The sequence below is a fragment of the Phalangium opilio genome, unplaced genomic scaffold (genome assembly GCF_054372755.1).
Source record: "Phalangium opilio isolate 3A_F unplaced genomic scaffold, DU_Popi_V2 ptg000089l_1, whole genome shotgun sequence".
Classification (NCBI taxonomy): domain Eukaryota; kingdom Metazoa; phylum Arthropoda; class Arachnida; order Opiliones; family Phalangiidae; genus Phalangium; species Phalangium opilio.
In genome coordinates this window covers 7,281,578-7,302,609 of record NW_028324194.1, presented here as the reverse complement: position 1 = coordinate 7,302,609, position 21,032 = coordinate 7,281,578, and the positions used below count along the sequence as shown (strand labels likewise).

The following is a 21,032-nucleotide window of genomic DNA, read 5'->3' as shown; positions in this document are numbered from 1 at the left end:
AGCAGACGACATTGAAGTTCGGCAATGTTACCACTCCAGTGTCTCTAAGTATTTTACTTCCATACATTCTGTGCCGGTGGCTGAGAATTCTGCTTGTGCCGCGAGTTAACCAGTCCTTAGTCGCGGCGGCGGGTGGTTGGTGGGGGATAGTGTGTTATTTGGTGTTTGTGTCGATAAGTGTGCAGTGGCTGGAGATGGCCGTAAACGATGAAGCCGAGGAAGATGAGAAGCGAGAGACACGTGGCTCTTATCGTTTTTTGCATATTATGTCGTCTTATGGACGCGAAGGCTGTTTTCTGTTGGCCGTCATATTCACCGCCTTCGCCGCTTTCCAAAATGGGTAAGCAAACGGTATAATAATCGAGTAACAACGTTTAATCGTTAAGCCTAACACCCCTGGAGCCGCTCCAGATTACTTTAACTGTACTGGAAGAACTCCCCGGGCTGGTACCTTCCCAGACATTACCATCTTATCCTGGTATTCCCCCTTTTTGACGGGAGCCGTACTATTTATAGAACCAGTTCGCTTCTTGCCAAACTTATATCTTAAGCGCAATAAAGATAATGTAGGCCTATATATAAAATTCCTCGGCGAGGATTTGTGCCTGAATTTGTGGCAGTGCTTTTTATGTTAGCTATTGGGGCTTCAATATGGTTAAGGTTTGTAAAGACTAAAGAGGCGGTTGGTTAGACAGTGACTAGCATCAGAGAGAATTTACAAAGGGAGTGGAAGATGTGGTTTAGAATGTAGCGCAACGTCGTCTGCTAAAAATTATCTAGGCAGGTCGACTTCCGGCATGATGCGTTTGCAACCTCCCTAAAGGGGCGGTTCCAAAGTGAAAACCGTTTGGCGCGTTTGGTAAATAAATTTGAAAATTTAGCTCCACGGTGACAGAGAGAATCGAGAGAATTTACCACGTCTCTTATTTTTTGCTAGTAGAAGCTTTGCTAGTAGTTTTTTTTACAATGAAACCATTTTTAAAAGGTAATTATATTTTCACTATAATCTATTTTATTATATTATATTCTATTATATTATTTTTCATAATGTACTGGCTTAGGTGCAGTGACCTATTCTTTGGAACAAGCTACGGCGAAATTTGTTACTCAAAAATTTGCTTTTCGTTTGGAAAAGCAAAGAGTGGACCAATTTTTAAAGACGCTCCAAGAAGTTTTGCTTTTAAGTTATAACAAAGAAACAATAGTAAAATATCTTACAAGTGCAATACAGCACATTAAATTTGTTGAAACAACGAGGGATGAATTTCTGAAACAAACTCACAAAGTCTTATTGCAAGAAAGAATGGAAAACAATGAGCAATCTCTCAGACATCTCATGTTTCAGATTTGTCCAAGCTTTATTAATTTATCAGAACAAATACAAAAAAATGTAGTCAGTCGTTTCCTAAATTTAGTTTTCCATGAGTTAATGGTAAAAATGGAAATAGGCGTGGATACTGCACTCACAAAAGAAACGACCAAAGCCATTAGGATACAAAAACAGCTAGACATGATTGACACTGATAAGAAACCGACGCCACTGAGGGTAATCACAAATACTAAGGTTCCGGAAAATCTTCCAGTAACTAGATATGTCGCTGGTTTCACCGCATTTTCCCTGATCAAAAGGAAGTGTCCTCCAGAGCTTGCCAAAGCAATGGTTAAGGATGAAGTACCCAACAATTTGGATTTCGAAGATGAAACGGAATCGTGGACCCTGAAATTATCAAGGGGTGGACTGGTATTGATTACCGATTGTTTTTTTAACCTCATCAAACTCATTAAAAGCATATCTGACCTCATATATAAAACAGACGTGAGAAAAATTCGACGTCAAGACTTAAAGGCTAAAGCTATACGCCATATTATGCAAAATGATGAAATCACTGCGAGATGGCAAGCAATATACAGCGAAAAGGATAATAAGAAATGGCTTTTGACCCTTTTAGACATATTTTTGAACACTAGAGGTAAGTGTTTGGTGCGGGATATGTTAGAAGAATACCAGTATAACACGAAAGAGGCTCTACGAGCGAAAAAAGCACTACGAAAAAGTCTGATGGATAAGAGCAAGGATTCTGAGAATATCATCACGCCAAAAAGAAAAACTATGAAGACTCACACTGACGTAAAAAAGAGGTTGAAAACTCCTAAAACGGCCACAAGAAATAAAACTCCGGATCAACTAAAAGTTACAAAAATCCCTACTATTCACATTCCTGAAAGTAACATTTCAACTCCGAGTGGGATTAACTTCGAAGTTACTCCGGATTTCAATTTCTTAACGGAAGACCCCGATTTTGACCTGTTCCAACAATTTATGCCGTCCATAAATGTGTGATATTTAAACCAATTTATTTTAAACCAAATGTTCCTAAATGTTTTTAAAAAAAGAGAGAGAACTGAAGTGTTTAAACTAGTCAATGAAATGTTTAATAATTTTATTGAGTATAAACGTGGTTCCTAAATTGTGATAGATTTGAAGTCATTAAAAAGTTTACATGACCATTTTCTCCGAAATAGTTGTATTTCCTTTAACTGCTTCTATAACCAATCCCGATAAGGCTTTTAGTTTATCCATGTTCGCTTCAAAAAGAGCAACCGAGGGATTGCTGTTACGACCACCAGAACATCTCTGTCTTCCGAAATACTGCTCCAACGGGTCTTGATTTAGATGTTGGGTCAAAACGTACTTGGCCCCTTTCTTGAGAAGGTATTTCACAATTTCTACTGTTGACAGGGCTATAATTGACAAATTAAAATTAATTACATTAATCACAGGTTCAGGAGCTTTTCTTACAAACCTGTCATTCGTAGACCTTCAATAGTAGTTGCGCTCAGTAGCATCCTACTCCTATCTGTTTTTGAAAAATCTCCCGGCCTACTCGCAACGTCTTTCTCCCAGTCATCTAAATACTTTATGAAATCTTCTTCAAGCCACTGAAAGAAATATTTTACTATTATACTATTGAATAACGGTGAACTACCCTGAGTTTGTTTAATTACCTTCAAACGTTCATCATCCTCGGTTTCGTACACTTTCTTGTTAGGTTTTCTTTTCCTGAACCCTTCAGTACAATTTTTGACGTTACACAAATCAAAAAATTTATCAAACGTCCTTATAAACTTAAGTGTTTCATGATATCGATCATTCCCAAAGAGTGTTTCAATCGCGGAGGCTACAGTTTCACTCATGACTTGTGTGGCCAGATTAACTTTCATTTTGGAATATCCATTTAGAAATACATGAGAGTACGTCAGCTTCGATGCATTTTTAAATTGGCCTTTCATTCTTAGTTGAGAATAGTAAAGCCGTAGTATCACTTTCCAGGATATTTCTTCACCATTTCTCCACAGATCACGAGACAAAGAATGAGCGCCACTGTTGCTGAAGCAGTTCCGAACAGTTTTTATCAGATGTGGAGCATCTGATAGGAAAAAAATATTTCTTTCTTCATCGGCGGCATGCACATTACAAGTGACAAAGGGAACAGTCGCTTCGCCTTCATCATTGGCGCACATACGAAAAACCTTTCGATTGGTTGAGGCCCCATCTCCGACTACAGCTAAAATTCGAAAACCGTGATTCTCCAACAAACTGATGGCCTCCCAAATAATAGAATATAGTTCTCCACTTGTAGCACCTGTTGTTGGGAAATGGGCGAATGGTATTCTTATATTGCTTGTAATTCCACGGATCATAAGTTGAAGAATACTCGTTGCAAGTGGTGGTGTAGTTGTACCCTTCAACTCTTCCTCCTTGTCATTTAGAAAATTATGATAATCGTCAATATCAGTAAAACCAGTCAGATACCCAGTGTCTTTGTGGCAGTTTAAATCGGGCTTATTGGACATTTCATCTAAAAGAAGGACAAAGTATTTCTTGTGTTCTGGAAGGTTATCTATGTCAGTAACGTCTACTAGTTCATTAAAAACATCTTCATTGAATCCAGATTTGTTTTGTGTAGTATGCTCATGGTTGTACAATGTTCTGATTGTAGGAAGTGTAATTATTCCAGACTTCTTTAAGGTTTCGTATGCAGATTTTGATTTATTTTTCATGTAGGAACACCACTTCAAAAAAACACTGTCCCATCTCATGCCATATTTTGATCGTTCCAAAGCACGCAATTGTTGCTTAATGAAAATTGACATAAACGATCCTGGTTTCTCTTTCTTCATTTTTTCCTTAAACAGCCGTTTTAACCCTGAAAGTTCTTTTTTAACATTTTCTGATAATGGCAGCTGTTTCTTCAGCTTCTTATTAGGTTTGGATGACTTGGCTTTCGCATTACAATGTTTAGTGACAACTTTGGAACGCAAACGTAGGGTTCGCAAAGTCGAGCGATATAGTCGACACGAAACACACCTCTTCCCCAAAACCTCAATGAGACCTTCACATCTATTGCTATAAACAGATTTTAAATTTTCTGAGTAATTACTGTTAACTTTATGATTGTTGGGTCGTCTCTCTCTGTAAAGTTTAACGAGATCTTCATCGTTATTCCCAGGACAGATTTTGAAATAATCCAACTTTTTCAATAGGTTATATATGTCCAAATTACACTCGATTTTCAAAGTCTTATCAATTTTATCATTGGATATTTTTTTACCCAAGGCAATAATGGTCATACTAACGGGATCATCATTGACTTCAGAAATTGTATTATTTTTAAGAACTTCACAAAATAAGACTACTTCATGGTTCCTATTTTTAGTAAATACAACACCATCAGAGAGAATTTCCATCGACCATCCAATTGGTGGTAATAAGCCTTTGAAGTCCAACGTGTTACTCTCCGGAGACGCAGGTTGATTTTCTTCTACTCCTTGATCCATTGTTTCTTGTACTTCCGGTGGTTTGGCTGTTTTATCATCTACTTTCCCTCTGACTTCTAGAGGTTTGGTTGTTATATCAACAACGTTTTCTCTGATTTCTTCCGGTTTGGTTATTCTATCTTTCTAGAAAAATATGAAAATACGTCAGTTCAATATCTGTACAAAAAAACTAAACTTAAAGTATTTTACTTGATATATTTGGTTTTGAAAAGAAAAATTAGGATCCAAGAGAGTGGCTAAAGGTATCGGATCTGGATTTTCATCTGTCGGTCCACTTAAACTGTAGAAATGTCTTGAGCAAATGTAAGTACCCCGAGAAACGTTGGCTAGCGTGAACTCTTCTCGCCCACAGGCTTTTACCCATCGTAAACATTTTTCAGTATCCTTTTTCGCGGACGGAAACTTTACGAAATACACCCCTGGAGCTCCATTAACTTGCCTGTTGGTTGAATTCTGTTTTGACGTACATAAACCATATTTGCATGAAAGCAGTCGAGGCATCCCTAGACCCCAGTAGAATTAGATCATATACGAATACGATGGAACTCCTTAAGCCTTGCACTATTTAAAATATTAGCTTCACCTTTAAGTAGAATGAAATTATTAATACCATTACAACTTGAAAATATTTAATGACATTTTTCAACGCATTCTGTATTTACCTTTATGCTTTGTTCTATAGTTTTATCAGTTTAATCAAATTCTCTCTGGTTTAATATCTGTTAATTTTTAAATTAAAAACTAGCAGTTAGCCTCTCCGGTTAGCCAACGCCCAAACAGGGGAAGAATTGCCCAACATCATTGGTTGGAACGAAAATCCAATGAAAATCGAGGTGGCTCTCATGTGACCGGAAACTCGCCTACCCCGAAAGCTCACGATTCATGCAACGCGACGTCTTATTTGGGCGTCATAACATTTAACAGAGTAAAAGGGGGGGGCTTCCACTCCCTTTGTAAATTCTCTCTGCTAGCATTTTCTATCTCACTTAATAAGATCCAGATGGCGTAACGAACGTTATTAGCCCTTTGCACAGGGCCGGAAATAGGAAAAATTTCTTATAGAGTGCTGTCAGTTGTGACGTCAGATCCAAGGTTAAACGTCACGAGTCTGCCTTTAGCAATGGGCGGCCATGACAGTTACCGTTTTTTCTTTATGGGAAAACAGCATGGGTGACGTCACACCGGCGCTTCTGACAGCACTCTATAGGACATGTATCCAGTGACCCCCCCATTTGGCTGGAAAATTTATAGGACATTGTCCACTGGAGTTGTGCAAAAATATTGTCGCATCTTCATAGTCAAGCTATAAAAACTACACAAAATTTATTGGTCAAAATGTCCAGTGATCCGCTTAGTTTTTAAAAAAGTTATGGGACATTTTAAAATTTTATGTCCAGTGTCCTGTGCTTATTTCCGGCCCTGCCTTTGCATAAGTATAGAGTGCTGTCAGTTGTGACGTCAGATCCAAGGTTAAACGTCACGAGTCTGCCTTTAGCAATGGGCGGCCATGACAGTTACCGTTTTTTCTTTATGGGAAAACAGCATGGGTGACGTCACACTTTCGCTTCTGACAGCACTCTATAGCCCACTCGATCCTCGTTCAAAGCGCGGGCAGCTTGCGTCGTGATGCGCGTGATCGAGTGGGCTATGCCATAAGATATATTCCATAAGTATGACACTACCTATATTTCGTAATGCTAGAGACTTAAAATTCGAGAACGACAAGCGAGAATTGAAGTCCTACACTTGGTTAAATGGTTTTGCAGTCCATCTTTCTATTTAGTCTGTACTAAGCCTTTGACAGCGCTTATATAATAAAGATATTAAAAAAATCCACGTTGTTGAATCAATATTTTCTTGTGTTTCTTTGTATTTTCTATGAAGGCCCTTGAAGACACGGAAGGCGAACCCGCCGCAGAGGTTTTTTCCTCTGTCGTCGCTGGTGACCGATTTCTATGTGGGAAATATGCAAGGATTGAACTCTTTGTTGTTGGAGAATGACGTCAGCATCGTCATGTATTACGCCCCTTGGGACGCCCTCTGCATTCAAGCTAGAGCCGAGTTTGAAACGGCTGCTAGATATTATCATGCTCAAGTAATTGTCATTGTCAAAATACTCAAGGAGGGAGGGATATTTAAACAAAGGGATAGTGAGGTACAAAACAACAGAGTTAAAGGGGGGAGAATGAAGAGCCATGATACAATTCTATTCAGTAACGAATAGACATCTGATTCTGTGTTATAGCCCTTTTAACCAGTTATTTCGATTTCGGTGTTGGCTTACAAGCCTATGACGCGTTTTTCGTAGTTCAAAGGGCAAATCATAAGACAGGAGGAAGGGGCCTGTCTAAGAGTAGTTGGGAAGCAACTAATAAAACCCTTACCCTTACCCACTAGACTTACATTTTAAAGAGAAATTTCAGTTAATATAACTGATTGTACCGTAATTAAATGAATGGCCTTTTTCTAAATATAAAAGGAATTAAATATTGAAAATTAAATAAATGATCTCTTGTCACAAAATAATTACTTAGTATTTAATTAGTCATAAAAATAATCAAGGATTACCGCGCCACCCACCATTGCTTTACTGGCTTCTGTTAATCCGAACCCGTTACGCGCGTGATCGAGTGGGCTATGCCCTACCTTACCGCTTACCTCTCTCAACCTGTGAGATTTCAGGGTAAGTGGTTCGATTTAGCAGACGGCACTAAACTGATGGCGGTTCTTTTTTTTTGCTACTAATTAAATGCTAATTATTTTGTAATAAGAGATAATTTATTTCTTATTCAATGTTTGATTCCTTTTATATTTATTAAAAGGCATTTTTTTTCTAATTGAACAAATTGACTAATTATTTATGGACCACAATTATTAATTTTGCTAATACTTCCTTTTTCTGAATCTATTTTGTAATGTAGGTGTTCTTTGCCGCTGTGAATTGTTGGTGGCCAGAGGGAGAGTGTCGTCGCACTCTAAAGCTTCAGTCTTATCCGTTGTTGATGGCGCACGTTCGCCGAGCAGGGACGGTGACGTATAGCGGGCCCTTATTGGCCACTTACTTGATTCCTTTTTTGGATAATGTCCTTTCTCCAGTATTCCCCATTTATCAACAAGGCGAGCTTCTTGATCTTCAAGCCCAACACGAGGTAATTATATAACCAACTCGGTAGCTACTTCATTGTTTTAAAATAGGCTCAAAATTGGTCAGGGGATTTTTAAAATAGGCCCAAAATGGCCAGGGAATTTTTGAAATAGCCCCAAAACGATTAGGGAATTTTTAAAATAGCCCCAAAACGATAAGGAAATTTTTAAAATAGCCCCAAAATGGTCCGGAAATTTTTAAAATAGCCCCAAAATGGTCCGGAATTTTTTTTAAATAGCCCCAAAATGTCCCGGAAATTTTTATAATAGCCCCAAAATGTCCCGGAAATTTTTATAATAGCCCCAAAATGTCCCGGAAATTTTTATAATAGCCCCATAATGATTAGGGAATTTTTATAATAGCCCCATAATGATTAGGGAATTTTTATAATAGCCCCATAATGATTAGGGAATTTTTATAATAGCCCCAAAATTATTAGGGAATTTTTAAAATAGCCCCAAAATTATTAGGGAATTTTTAAAATAGCCCCAAAATGGTTAAGTAATTTTTAAAATAGCCCCAAAATGGTTAGGGAATTTTTAAAATAGCCCCAAAATGGTTTGGGACATTTTAAAATAGCCCCAAAATGGTTTGGGACATTTTAAAATAGCCCCAAAATGGTTTGGGACATTTTAAAATAGCCCCAAAATGGTTTGGGACATTTTAAAATAGCCCCAAAATGGTTTGGGACATTTTAAAATAGCCCCAAAATGGTTTGGGACATTTTAAAATAGCCCCAAAATGGTCATGGAATTTTTAAAATAGCCCCAAAATGGTACTGAAAATTATAAAATAGCCCCAAAATGGTACTGAAAATTTTTAAAATAGCCCCAAAATGGTCATGGAATTTTTAAAATAGCCCCAAAATGGTCATGGAATTTTTAAAAATAGCCCCGAAACGGTCTGGAATTTTTAAAAATAGCCCCAAAACGGTCCTGAAATTTTTAAAATCGCCCCAAAACGGTCGTAGAATTTTTAAAAATAGCCCCAAAACGGTCGTAGAATTTTTAAAAATAGCCCCAAAACGATCGTAGATATTTTTTAAATAGCCCCAAAACAGTCAGAGAATTTAACCTTGATGTCATGATGACATTGCAGAATTGAAACACGTCCATTTTTATTAATTTGACAATATGCCATTTTGTCAAATGTATGCTGATGGACTAGATTGAAATTTCCCAACTACTGACTGCTCTTTTAGATTAGATTCTTAAGGGATTTGTAGAATGGAAGACAATTTAGTTGTAAAAAAACTTCGACAAAATTTGACAATTATTTTGCAAGCCGTATTTGTCGGAAATGATTCTTAGGTTGTAATATAATTAACGTTTAATGTTTCGCAGGCCGTAATGGTCGGTTATTTTGAATTTCATTCATCGCCTCAACCACCTGGTTATCGCCAATACTACATCGCTGCCTTGAAAATGCTCGGAAAAGGTCAGTTCATAAGTTCATACTCGTATCTAGGCCTATATAAATCAAAGTCCTGACAGACTGACTGATAATCAACGCCCAGCCCAAACCGCTTGCCCTAGAAGGCTGAAAATTTGCAGGAACGTCATTCATAAGTAGTAGACGCGTACTAAGAAAGATTTCCCCCAATCCGCCGCCATCTTAATAAATGGCGCCCAGAAATGTAAAAACATCTTCTCTATGCAACAAAGTCCGCGCGTTTCAACCGATTTCGCAAATATTTAGTGCACTGGTTTCCTTTAACCTATAGACGGGCTGAATGGTCTTTTGGGTTCGATTTGTTACCATCTTTTTAAATGGCGGCCAAAAACTTAAAAACCCTTCTTTATTGAATAATGTCCGCGCGAAAAGTAATGAAAAATGCATCCCTAGGGGCTGACGGGCAACGCCGAGTGCCTTCGCTCCTAGGGTGGTACAAAAATATTAGTCGAATCAGTAAAATCTACCCATTCTTTATATCATTTTCATGGAAGTTCTTATTACACGCGAGCGACGCCGCGGGTAACTGCTAGTACCCATAAAAAGTTACTAGCTAATGGTGCACTGATATCGATCCCGTTTTACCCTATTACGTCACAAAATCCGACAGAGACCACCAAGATTGTTAATTACAGATAATATTCAAGGGGCGTTGGGAATAAATGTGTTTCTATTATAAGTTCGTAAGATATGTTCCATAAACTATGACGTACACTTCCTATACTTCGTAATGCTACTGAGAGACTTACAGCTCGAGCTAGTTCGAGAACGACAAGTCAGAATTGAAGTTGTACACTCGGTGCCCCATCTAGGTCCTATTTAGTCTGCATTACTAAGCCTTTGACAGAGCCTCACCAGGCCTCCCTCGCTTTACCCTGAATCTATGACCTCCCTATAGGTCACTTCATGAAAAGATCTCAGTAACTTGTGCAACATATCTTATGAACTAATATCTATGAATTATTATCGTAGATACCACAAGGAGATTGGGTTTTGCTGTGGTAACGAGCAGAGCGGCGGCCGTTCGCTTACGGGTCACAACGGAATCGGTGGTTCTTCATTCGTGGAATGGAACCAAAGTTTATCCCGAACCCATCGTCAAGAACGAGAATCTAGTCAATTGGGCCTACAGTAACCTGCATCAGGTGAGAACTTACTCATCAGTTATCGTTACTAACATAATTACTATAAGTTCATAAGATATGTTCACCATACGTTGGTCACTGGTTAAGGAGATCTTGTCATGAAGTGACGTGGGTGTGTCTCTTTCTTCCTTAGGTTTGCACTTGGCTCTCACCTTCTGGTATGAAGAGTCGTCTAATGGCTCAAATACTCGAGAAGTCCCCCACTCTTATCCTATTCACTCCCAGAAATCTCATGTTGGGACCACCTCCCTATTATGACCTGGTAAGTAACACAATTTCAAGTACTTATGTTCAGGCGATGGTCGGAGTTTAAGGTACTTGTCGGGTATTGATCGTAGTTTAAGGTACTTGTTGGGTGTTGATCGTAGTTCAAGGTACTTGTCGGGTGTTGATCGTAGTTTAAGGTACTTGTCGGGTGTTGATCGTAGTTTAAGGTACTTGTCGGGTGTCGATCGTGGTTTAAGGTACTTGTCGGGTGTCGATCGTGGTTTAAGGTACTTGTCGGGTGTCGATCGTGGTTTAAGGTACTTGTCGGGTGTCGGATCGTGGTTTAAGGTACTTGTCGGGTGTTGATCGTGGTTTAAGGTACTTGTCGGGTGTTGATCGTGGTTTAAGGTACTTGTCGGGTGTTGATCGTCTTTTAAGGTGGGGTGGTGTAGCGGTTAGCGCTTTCGCCTCGCAACAAGAGGATCCCGGGTGGGATCCCGGACTGTGGCACCGGGTGAAAATCTGGGAACAAATCCTTCTGTGTAGAGTTTGCAAGTTCTCTCCCCGCTTGTTAAAAGGAGTTTTCCTCCGCGGTCTAACCCGGTTTCTCCTTTCCATCAAAACTTGCAGAGGTTAACGGTAATAGTTAGTGTAGGGCGCTGTAGGTTAGCTGTGGCATAGGGGCTAGCCCCCTGCACCCCTCTATGCACTGTAAAGGGACCCACCTGTAAACAAGCCTTAGTGTGGAAATCCCTTCATAGACAAAGCTTACATTATTATTATTATTATTATTACTTGTCGGGCGTTGATCGTAGTTTAAGGTACTTGTCGAGTGTCGATCGTGGTTTAAGGTACTTGTCGGGTGTTGATCGTGGTTTAAGGTACTTGTCGGGTGCCGATGATGGCTTAAAGATACTATTCAGGCCAAAACCACTATATGGCACTCTAGTTTTATATGGCACAGTGGGGTGGCGTAGCGGTTAAACAGTGGGGTGGCGTAGCGGTTAGCGCTTTCGCCTCGCAGCAAGAGGATCCCGGGTTCGATCCCGGACTGTGGCACCGGGTGAAAATCTGGGAACAAATTCTTCTGCGTAGAGTTTGCAAGTTCTCTCCCCACTTGTTAAAAGGAGTTTTCCTCCGCGGTCTAACCCGGTTTCTCCTTTCCATCAAAACTTGCAGAGGTTAATGGTAATAGTTAGTATGGGGCGCTGTAGGTTAGCTGTGGCATAGGGGCTAGCCACCACCCCTCTATGCATTGTAAAGGGACCCACCTGTAAATAAGTCGCGAGTTGACTTAGTGTGGACATCCCTTCCTAGACCAAGCTTAGATTATTATTATTATTATTATTAGTTAAAACTTAAGGCTTCACTTTTCCATGGTTTTTAGTTACGAGAGACAGCCATGAGTTACATGAATTGCGATGGTTCTCCCGGAGTGACGTCGGTCATTCACCGCATCATTCTAAAGCGTCATATCAAACAGAAGGACTTTGACAAGTTACGGGACATGTGCTCTCCTCGTAACGTGGACATGACAGGGTCGGGGGAACAACCCTTCGCTTCCGCTTGTTGCCAATCCTTCTCTGTCGCAAATCGGAAGAGGTCCTCTAAGGGCAAGCCATCAACTTGCTATTGTTCGTCCTGCGTCTATAACGCCAACGGATGGCCTCTAGCCAGTGGGGATGACATGTGCCGTAAAGGACTCAAACTCGCGGCTAAACACAGGTAATTGTCACTTTTCTTCTTGATGGTTACAATTAGGCTTAGTTGGAGGGGGAAATAGATCCTTGGTTGGTTCCTCAAATAATGAAGTTAGTGTTGTAATTGTCCTTTGACAGGAGATTACGTAAAGGGGGTTGCGAGTGTCGTCGTTTTTCCTCGAACGTGGCAGGGAATCCCTTTTACTTTTCATCCTTCAAGTGCCTTTCTCGCCAATCGGAGTTTGCCAAGCTGACTCTGTCTTTGGCTGTGGGGACGTCTCGGGCGTCGGGCGTTGAGGACGACAAGATTATTAAGATGTCCTTGACCAAGAAGAAGCAAGAGTGTCGCCACTTGAACCTGGCGCTTAAGTACAGCACCTTCAATTTCCCCTTGGCTCCCGTTCAACCGAGCCTCTCATACTGGCAAGCTAACTTCTCCGGCTTGGGTTGTCGCACCAATCGTTCTCTCAGTTTTCTTGCCTTGGACACGGTGCTTCATCACACTTTTGCCGAGCATCTAGGAGTCGATATCTACTCCATGCCTCATCAAACTGCGGCCGTTATTGTCGAAGCTAAGGTGTGTTCTCATCAGTTCTCTGGTTTTTAGATTAGAGGCCCATAGATAAAACCCTAGTGTTCACGAAGGTTTGGGTCTAGTAATGGCGAACGTTTGGGTCTAGTAATGGCGAAGGTTTGGGTCTGGTAATGGCGAAGGTTTGGGTCTGGTAATGGCGAAGGTTTGGGTCTAGTAATGGCGAAGGTTTGGGTCTAGTAATGGCGAACGTTTGGGTCTAGTAATGGCGAAGGTTTGGGTCTAGTAATGGCGAACGTTTGGGTCTAGTAATGGCGAAGGTTTGGGTCTAGTAATGGCGAACGTTTGGGTCTAGTAATGGCGAAGGTTTGGGTCTAGTAATGGCGAACGTTTGGGTCTAGTAATGGCGAACGTTTGGGTCTAGTAATGGCGAACGTTTGGGTCTAGTAATGGCGAAGGTTTGGGTCTAGTAATGGCGAACGTTTGGGTCTAGTAATGGCGAACGTTTGGGTCTAGTAATGGCGAACGTTTGGGTCTAGTAATGGCGAAGGTTTGGGTCCAGTAATGGCGAAGGTTTGGGTCCAGTAATGGCGAAGGTTTGGGTCCAGTAATGGCGAAGGTTTGGGTCCAGTAATGGCGAAGGTTTGGGTCCAGTAATGGCGAAGGTTTGGGTCCAGTAATGGCGAAGGTTTGGGTCCAGTAATGGCGAAGGTTTGGGTCCAGTAATGGCGAAGGTTTGGGTCCAGTAATGGCGAAGGTTTGGGTCCAGTAATGGCGAAGGTTTGGGTCCAGTAATGGCGAGGGTTTGGGTCCAGTAATGGCGAGGGTTTGGGTCCAGTAATGGCGAGGGTTTGGGTCCAGTAATGGCGAAGGTTTGGGTCCAGTAATGGCGAAGGTTTGGGTCTAGTAATGGCGAAGGTTTGGGTCTAGTAATGGCTAAGGTTTGGGTCTAGTAATGGCGAAGGTTTGGGTCTAGTAATGGCGAAGGTTTGGGTCTAGTAATGGCGAAGGTTTGGGTCTAGTAATGGCGAAGGTTTGGGTCTAGTAATGGCGAAGGTTTGGGTCTAGTAATGGCGAAGGTTTGGGTCTAGTAATGGCGAAGGTTTGGGTCTAGTAATGGCGAACGTTTCAGCAAATTCCCCATTGATAATTTCAGCAAGAAAGTCAGTACCTGTTGCCAGATGTCAATAAACACAGTCTAGTGGATTTTATCAAGAATTTCACCATGGGTCGGTTGGACCGCTACTTGCGCAGTGTATCCTCACCTTACCCAACCTCGCCCTTGGACGAACTAGCGGGGGCCCTATGCGTACTCGAAGTCACCACAGATACCTTTGCCGAGATTGTTCTTAACCCTAACAAGGTAAATAAGCATTTGTACCATTCACTTGAACACGCGCCCCAGAGTAGTAAATGGAGTGAGTTCTTACTCGCTTCGCGAACCACCGTCCATTTCCACAAGCGAGAATTCAATTGACTGCACTCGGTGGTTAATTTTGCAGTCCATCTTCTTATTTAGTATTTAGTCTGTACTAAGCCTTTGACAGCGCCTCACCAGGCGTATGTCGCTTTACCTCGAATCTATGACTTACCTCCCTCACTTAATGACAAGCTCCAGTTAGTAACCGGCGACAAACTTATGGAACAGTTTATTGCTTATAGGACGTGATCTTAATGTACTACGCCCCCTGGTGTGTGTTCTGCAGTGGCATCGCTCACATTTACTTAACAGTGGCCAAATTCTTCTCAGACGTTGAAGGCATCACTTTTGCCAGGTCAGTAACTAAATTATTTTGTCATCAGCCAGAGAGACGGAAGTGAACTCTTACATCACGTTTCTTTGTTGTGTTTAGAATCAACGGTGATTTAAACGATCTTCCATGGGAGTTTACAGTTGAGAAGTATCCGACCATTCTCTTCTTTCCGGCTCACAGGTTAGCGGAAAAAATCTTGCCAACTGGCTACTTTAGGCCTAAAAACTAAGAGTGTACTGAGTCTGACGTTTTTAGGAAGTCCGAGAGTGTTGAATTTCCCTCGAGTCTGGCCATCAACAACGTCAACTTGATTCAGTTCGTGTTGGCCAATGCCCGTCCCAACATCCGTTGGCAAGCGGCGATGCAACTGTGCGACGGCGATTGCCAAACGCAGAATGCCTTGCAATCCTCTCTTCAAGTGCAAGACCTCTTCTTGGAGCTGAGGACGTTGCGGAATCAATTGCATCATTTGGAGGACTATCTCTTTGGTCTGGCCAAGGACGAGTCTCTCAAATCTAAGGAACTTCCTTCGTCGCCTTTCCCAAGTGACTTACCTCAGTACAAGAGTCTCAATGGTTAGTCACTCGATCGTATCCCTGATTCATTCACTGCTAATGCTAGTTTGCGAGATCGGGCTCAATATAGTTTGTCTAGGTTCCTAATACGTGTATTAATGTCTATGACTCCTATTCCCGGACTTATTTGCTCCAGTTCCCCTGAGCTTATGAATCCTATTCTCAGACCTTATTGGTCATATTCCCGGACCTTATGGATCCTATTCCCTAACCTTTATTGGTTCTATTCCTCGGACCTTATTGGATCCTATTCCTCGGACCTTATTGGATCCTATTCCTCGGGCCTTATTGGATCCTATTCCTCGGGCCTTATTGGATCCTATTCCTCGGACCTTATTGGATCCTATTCCTCGGACCTTTATGGCTCCTGTTCCCCGGCCTTTATGGCTACTGTTCCCGGGCCTTTATGGCTCCTGTTCCCGGGCCTTTATGGCTACTGTTTCCCGGCCTTTATGGCTACTGTTTCCCGGCCTTTATGGCTCCTGTTCCCGGGCCTTTATGGCTCCTGTTCCCGGGCCTTTATGGCTCCTGTTCCCGGGCCTTTATGGCCCCTGTTTCCCGGGCCTTTATGGCTCCTGTTCCCGGGCCTTTATGGCTCCTGTTCCCGGGCCTTTATGGCTCCTGTTCCCGGGCCTTTATGGCTCCTGTTTCCCGGACCTTATTGGTTCTATTCCCCCGACCCTATTGGGTCCTATTCCTCGGACCCTATTGGTTCTATTCCCCTTGACCTTATTGGTCCAATTCCCCCGACCTTATTGGTCCAATTCCCCCGACCTTATTGGTCCAATTCCCCCGACCTTATTGGTCCAATTCCCCCGACCTTATTGGTCCAATTCCCCCGACCTTATTGGTCCAATTCCCCCGAACCTTATTGGCTCCTATTCCCGAACCTTATTGGCTCCTATTCCCGAACCTTATTGGCTCCTATTTCCCCGGACCTTATTGGTTCCTATTCCCAGGACTTCTTGGTCCTATTCCCTGACCTTGTGGCTCCTACTGCACAGTTCATTGGGCGTTTTATAACTGACTAACATCATGCACTTATTTGTTGCTGATATCTTTCACATCAAGTGCATTGCTAAGCCTTGCCACTACTTTCGTTACTATTAATATTATATTACATTTAAACAGAATATCGCAATCACTTAGTAGAGGTTTTACGAAACAAAAAGAAAAAGATTCGTCAAGCCAGAGAGTTACAGAAGTTCCTACGACGCCGATTACGAAGCGGTTCCGCCATCAGCACCGAAATGGAACTGCTTCATAAAGAACTGGCCATCACTGAGGGGCTACTCCCTAAAACACCAGCACCTAAAATGACCCCTATACCCAAATCGAAATCAACGACAACAACGACACCCGAAATTGAGGAAGTTGAAATTAAACCCAAAATAGCCAAGGCCCAATCTAAAATCACCAAGAGCCCGGAAAAACCCTTGAAAAAGTTGGAAATTGATGAAAAACCCGAGAAACTCATGGAAAAACCCTTGAAAAAGTTAGAAATTGATGAAAAGCCCAAGAAACTCACGGAAAAACCCTTGAAAAAGTTGGAAATTGATGAAAAACCCAAGAAACTCACGGAAAAACCCTTGAAAAAGTTAGAAATTGATGAAAAACCCAAGAAACTCACGGAAAAACCCTTGAAAAAGTTGGAAATTGATGAAAAATCCAAGAAACTCACTGAAAAACCCTTGAAAAAGTTAGAAATTGATGAAAAGCCCAAGAAACTCACGGAAAAACCCTTGAAAAAGTTGGAAATTGATGAAAAACCCAAGAAACTCACGGAAAAACCCTTGAAAAAGTTAGAAATTGATGAAAAACCCAAGAAACTCACGGAAAAACCCTTGAAAAAGTTGGAAATTGATGAAAAATCCAAGAAACTCACGGAAAAACCCTTGAAAAGTGACGAAATTGAGGAAAAACCTAAGAAATCGGGCTTAACCAATGAAAAGGAAGGGCTTAAATCAAAAGAAGCGGCCGAACCAAAGAAACCTATTAAGATTAAATTGGGCGCTTCCAAAAATAAGGATAAGGACAAACCCGAACGAATACCTTTGACGAAAAAGCGAAAAAATGACGAGTTATGATGATTAGTTTAGTTCCGTGACGAAAAAGATTAATATAATTATATATCGTTAATGATTATTATTATTATTATTATTATTATTTTCTTGGACGGCTTTCGCTAAAATTCAGCGCTTTTAGTCGATGGATCGTGTTGGGCAATGTTTCAAAATGAGACCCAAAAAAATAGTTGAATGGGAGATTTTGAACTTCACACCTGAACGGGGCTGCAAAGTTTCTTAATAAAGAAAAGGGAATGCCTTCTTTTCTGCACCGAATTATTTTAAAATGACTAATCGAATCTGTTGGTAATTTGAATTTCCCAATCTACAGTTACTTCAAGCAGAGTGCGGGTCAAGTTGACTTTTCTCCTGAAGTTAGCTTGGCGAAGGCTAGTGGGCGAGATTTATAAATCCCGCCCACAAATGCCTCTAGCTTTGCCAAGCCAAAACTGGAGTTCGTAAGGAAAGTCACAGGTCTTCTAGGGGATCCAGTGGACCCGCGCTTTGCTTTAAGGCCTTTTCAGACGATACAACTCTTGACCCAGCAGTGATTTGAAATACGCGTCTATTCGTTTGCATCCATGATTTTTCATCTATTCACTCAGGCCTAAGACGTAAATGAACCAAATTCAATCGAATTCTTTTAATTAAGTTCAAAATATTCTCTAAATTTATTCCGTAAATCGTGAATATTGTGACATTAGAATGAAAGAAATGTTAAGGCCAGTTTAGTCTCATTTTGAAGCTATTGATTTAAACCATTTGTAACTTAACATCAATAAGTATGACAGTCAACCAACTCGTTAGTAAGCTTTCGTAGAGGCAATGAACCCCTGAAAGGTGAGGCATACATACATAATCAGGTATAATATGGCTTGAGTGTCACACCAAGCAGCTAATATTCCCGTTTTGTAGCAACTCCACCTACTCAAACTTTCCTTAGTGTCACGCTTATTGTTATAATGTTACTTATGGTTTAACCATCCATAAGTTCATAAGATATGTTGACCATAAGTTTGTCACTGGTATCTTAGAAACTGGAGCTTGTCATGAAGTGAGTGAGGTAGGTCATAGATTCGGGGTAAAGCGACATGCGCCTGGTGAGGCGCCGCTGTCAAAGGCTTAGTAATGCAGACTAAATAGTGTGTTACCACGAACTTTGTAGTGACGTCACATGCTCTTATCTCTTACCTTATTTTCAGGCGACCATATTGGCAGTCGCGAGACGTCGTCAGCTTGGGCAATACAAATTCGGGACCCAATATTGACGTCACAGTTTCCCCCCCCCTTCTAGCTTCGTGGTAGCACACTATAGAGCTATTTCAGAGGGGGTAATGGCTACGTCACCAATGCTATTTGCCCACAGAGAAACCCTCACAAAATGGCCGCCCTCTACACTCAAAGGCAGGCCCAATTTTCGTAGTAGACGAAATTTTTCCCCCACTGAAATAGCTCTATAGGACTAGATGGACTGCAAAATTATCCACCGAGTGTAGTCTGCAATTCTCGCTTGTCGTTCTCGAACGAACTCTAGCTGTAAGTCTCCAGCATTACGAAGTATAGGAGCCAACATATCTTATAAACTTATGATAAAACTTAACACAGTATCGCTTTGAAATTGAAAGCGTATTTTTGGCGAAAGCCCTCCGTCCTTTTTAATTACAAAACAAAAAGGATTGTTTAATTTTGCAACTTGATTAAATTATAAACTTTAACTTAGATTAAAACGTTTAAAAAGAACTCCACCTGTGATATCCTAAATTCGGAAAGTACAAAAAACTGTATTTTTTGAAGAAAAAAAAACGATAACTTTTGCAATTTTTATCAAAAGAATGATGAAATAACCTTATCTTGAAATTAACTATTTAGGGAAAACTACAATAATTCAAGTGCCACTTTCAAAACTCTATTAACTATAGTGATCACGTCAATAATAGATTTAATATTAAATCAATGGTGATAAAATATTTTTGCTTCACTTAATAGGCCTTTCTATAAATTATTTCGCGGGAGGGTACGAACGCCCTTCATCTCTGCTTTTCCCCCCGGCAACATTTTCTTTTCGCGGGAGGGAAGAATAGCCTTCGTCTCTGCTTTTTCCCCCGGCAACATACGGATTTTATGTAAAGGCCTATTTAATAATGCCAGGTCCATTTCAGCCACACTGCTAGGGGTTTTGATTTTGCTTAACCCGGGGTAAACAGGGCCGGATTAAACGGGGGCCGAGGGGGTGCAAGGCTTGTTAGGGGCGCATTGAGTTAAACTATTCCCGCTTTGCAACATTTGCTGTTCCTTTTTTTCTGGCTTAAAGGGCGCGTATTATCTCGGCCCGCTGGTGCAAAATTACTTAATCCGGCCAATGGGCGTAAATACTCAGCACTATGCGATATTCAGGTAGTAACGAGTGGGGATTGTGCCAGTACTGTTTGGCAAATCAATTTGATAGTGCCGGCACTGCTTGGCTAATCAGTTTGATGGTGCCGGCATTGGCTGGCCATTCAATTCGATGGTGCCGGTGCCGTTTGGCTAATCAGTTTGATTGTGCCGGTTCTATTTGGCTAATCAGTTTGATGGTGCCGGTACTGTTTGGCAAATCGGTTCGATGGTGCCGGTTCTGTTTGGCTAATCAGTTTGATGGTGCCGGTACTGTTTGGCCCATCAGTTCGATGGTGCCGGCGCCGCTTGGCCAATCAGTTCGATGGTGCCGGCGCTGCTTGGCCAATCAGTTCGATGGTGCCGGCGCTGCTTGGCCAATCAGTTCGATGGTGCCGGCGCTGCTTGGTTAAGTATTCAAAATTCGCTGTTTTCTAAGTGATTTGTTATCAACCCCAACTCTCGCAATTTGGTTTCCTCGTGTATTGTTTGCCACATCACGGGACTGCGGGTCAATGAGTGTTTTGTTGTTTTTGTTTCAATTTTATTTCATTATTATGTTTATGAGTTAATGGTTCGAACGATAACTTCCTTGGTTCATTAGATATTACAAAATGACCAGAACTAACAGGGAGATTTGTTAGTAGTTAAAATTCTGCGCTAATTTGTAGCCGCAAGTCGAGTTTGAATCCTCTTTATTGAGTCCTGTTATTCGGTTAAGTGTTTAGCGACGAATGGTTGTTTGTAAATATCTTGTATAAAAGGGACGATTAAATTGTGTACAGAATATTAACTTATTTGTTTTCACTGTGTCAAAGGGACACTTGCGTGTAAATCGGTCATTTAATTTTGGTTAGAAGCCTTTTTTATATTTGGCTACAAGCAAAGGACCCGGAGTTGCCTATCGGGACATTTTGTTACTTTTCAGTCCGCCATTTTATAAGATGGCTCCAAATTTAACCCCAAAGGCAAAGAAGCCCGTCCGTCTATAGGATATAGACCATTCCTGTTATTATTTGTTGAGAAACCAAGGCGCACGGGTGGTGGGGTTACTTCTGACTCGCCAAGAAGCAACGCCAGATGGAGCAAAGAGATATAATCCCCACCGAAGTTCACGTCGGAAGCCTCTCCCAGCGGTATTCTGACACTACTACTACTACAACGCCTCAGGGCAGGTCAAAATAAGACCCACATCGTAGATGTTCATCATGCGATGTGGCTAAAAGGGAGCTTTCGAATAATTT

The 21,032-nt window shown here is 41.3% G+C and overlaps 2 protein-coding genes across 2 annotated transcripts; both read left to right on the top strand.

Moving 5' to 3' along the window:
- The first annotated feature begins 115 nt into the window (after positions 1-115).
- On the top strand, positions 116-20,581 carry LOC149647316 (thioredoxin domain-containing protein 11-like). The gene is made up of 13 exons (XM_089850181.1): positions 116-340; positions 6,724-6,934; positions 7,761-7,988; positions 9,328-9,421; positions 10,409-10,581; positions 10,715-10,843; positions 12,176-12,513; positions 12,627-13,065; positions 14,177-14,383; positions 14,683-14,795; positions 14,874-14,954; positions 15,030-15,349; positions 16,481-20,581. The coding sequence occupies exons 1-13, from the start codon at positions 195-197 to the stop codon at positions 17,434-17,436; spliced, it is 3,435 nt and encodes a 1,144-aa protein (XP_089706307.1). The 5' UTR covers positions 116-194; the 3' UTR covers positions 17,437-20,581.
- Positions 686-1,926, top strand: LOC149647317 (uncharacterized). Its single transcript, XM_089850180.1, has 3 exons — positions 686-985; positions 1,062-1,741; positions 1,815-1,926. The coding sequence occupies exons 1-3, from the start codon at positions 967-969 to the stop codon at positions 1,818-1,820; spliced, it is 705 nt and encodes a 234-aa protein (XP_089706306.1). The 5' UTR covers positions 686-966; the 3' UTR covers positions 1,821-1,926.
- Positions 20,582-21,032: the final 451 nt, after the last annotated feature.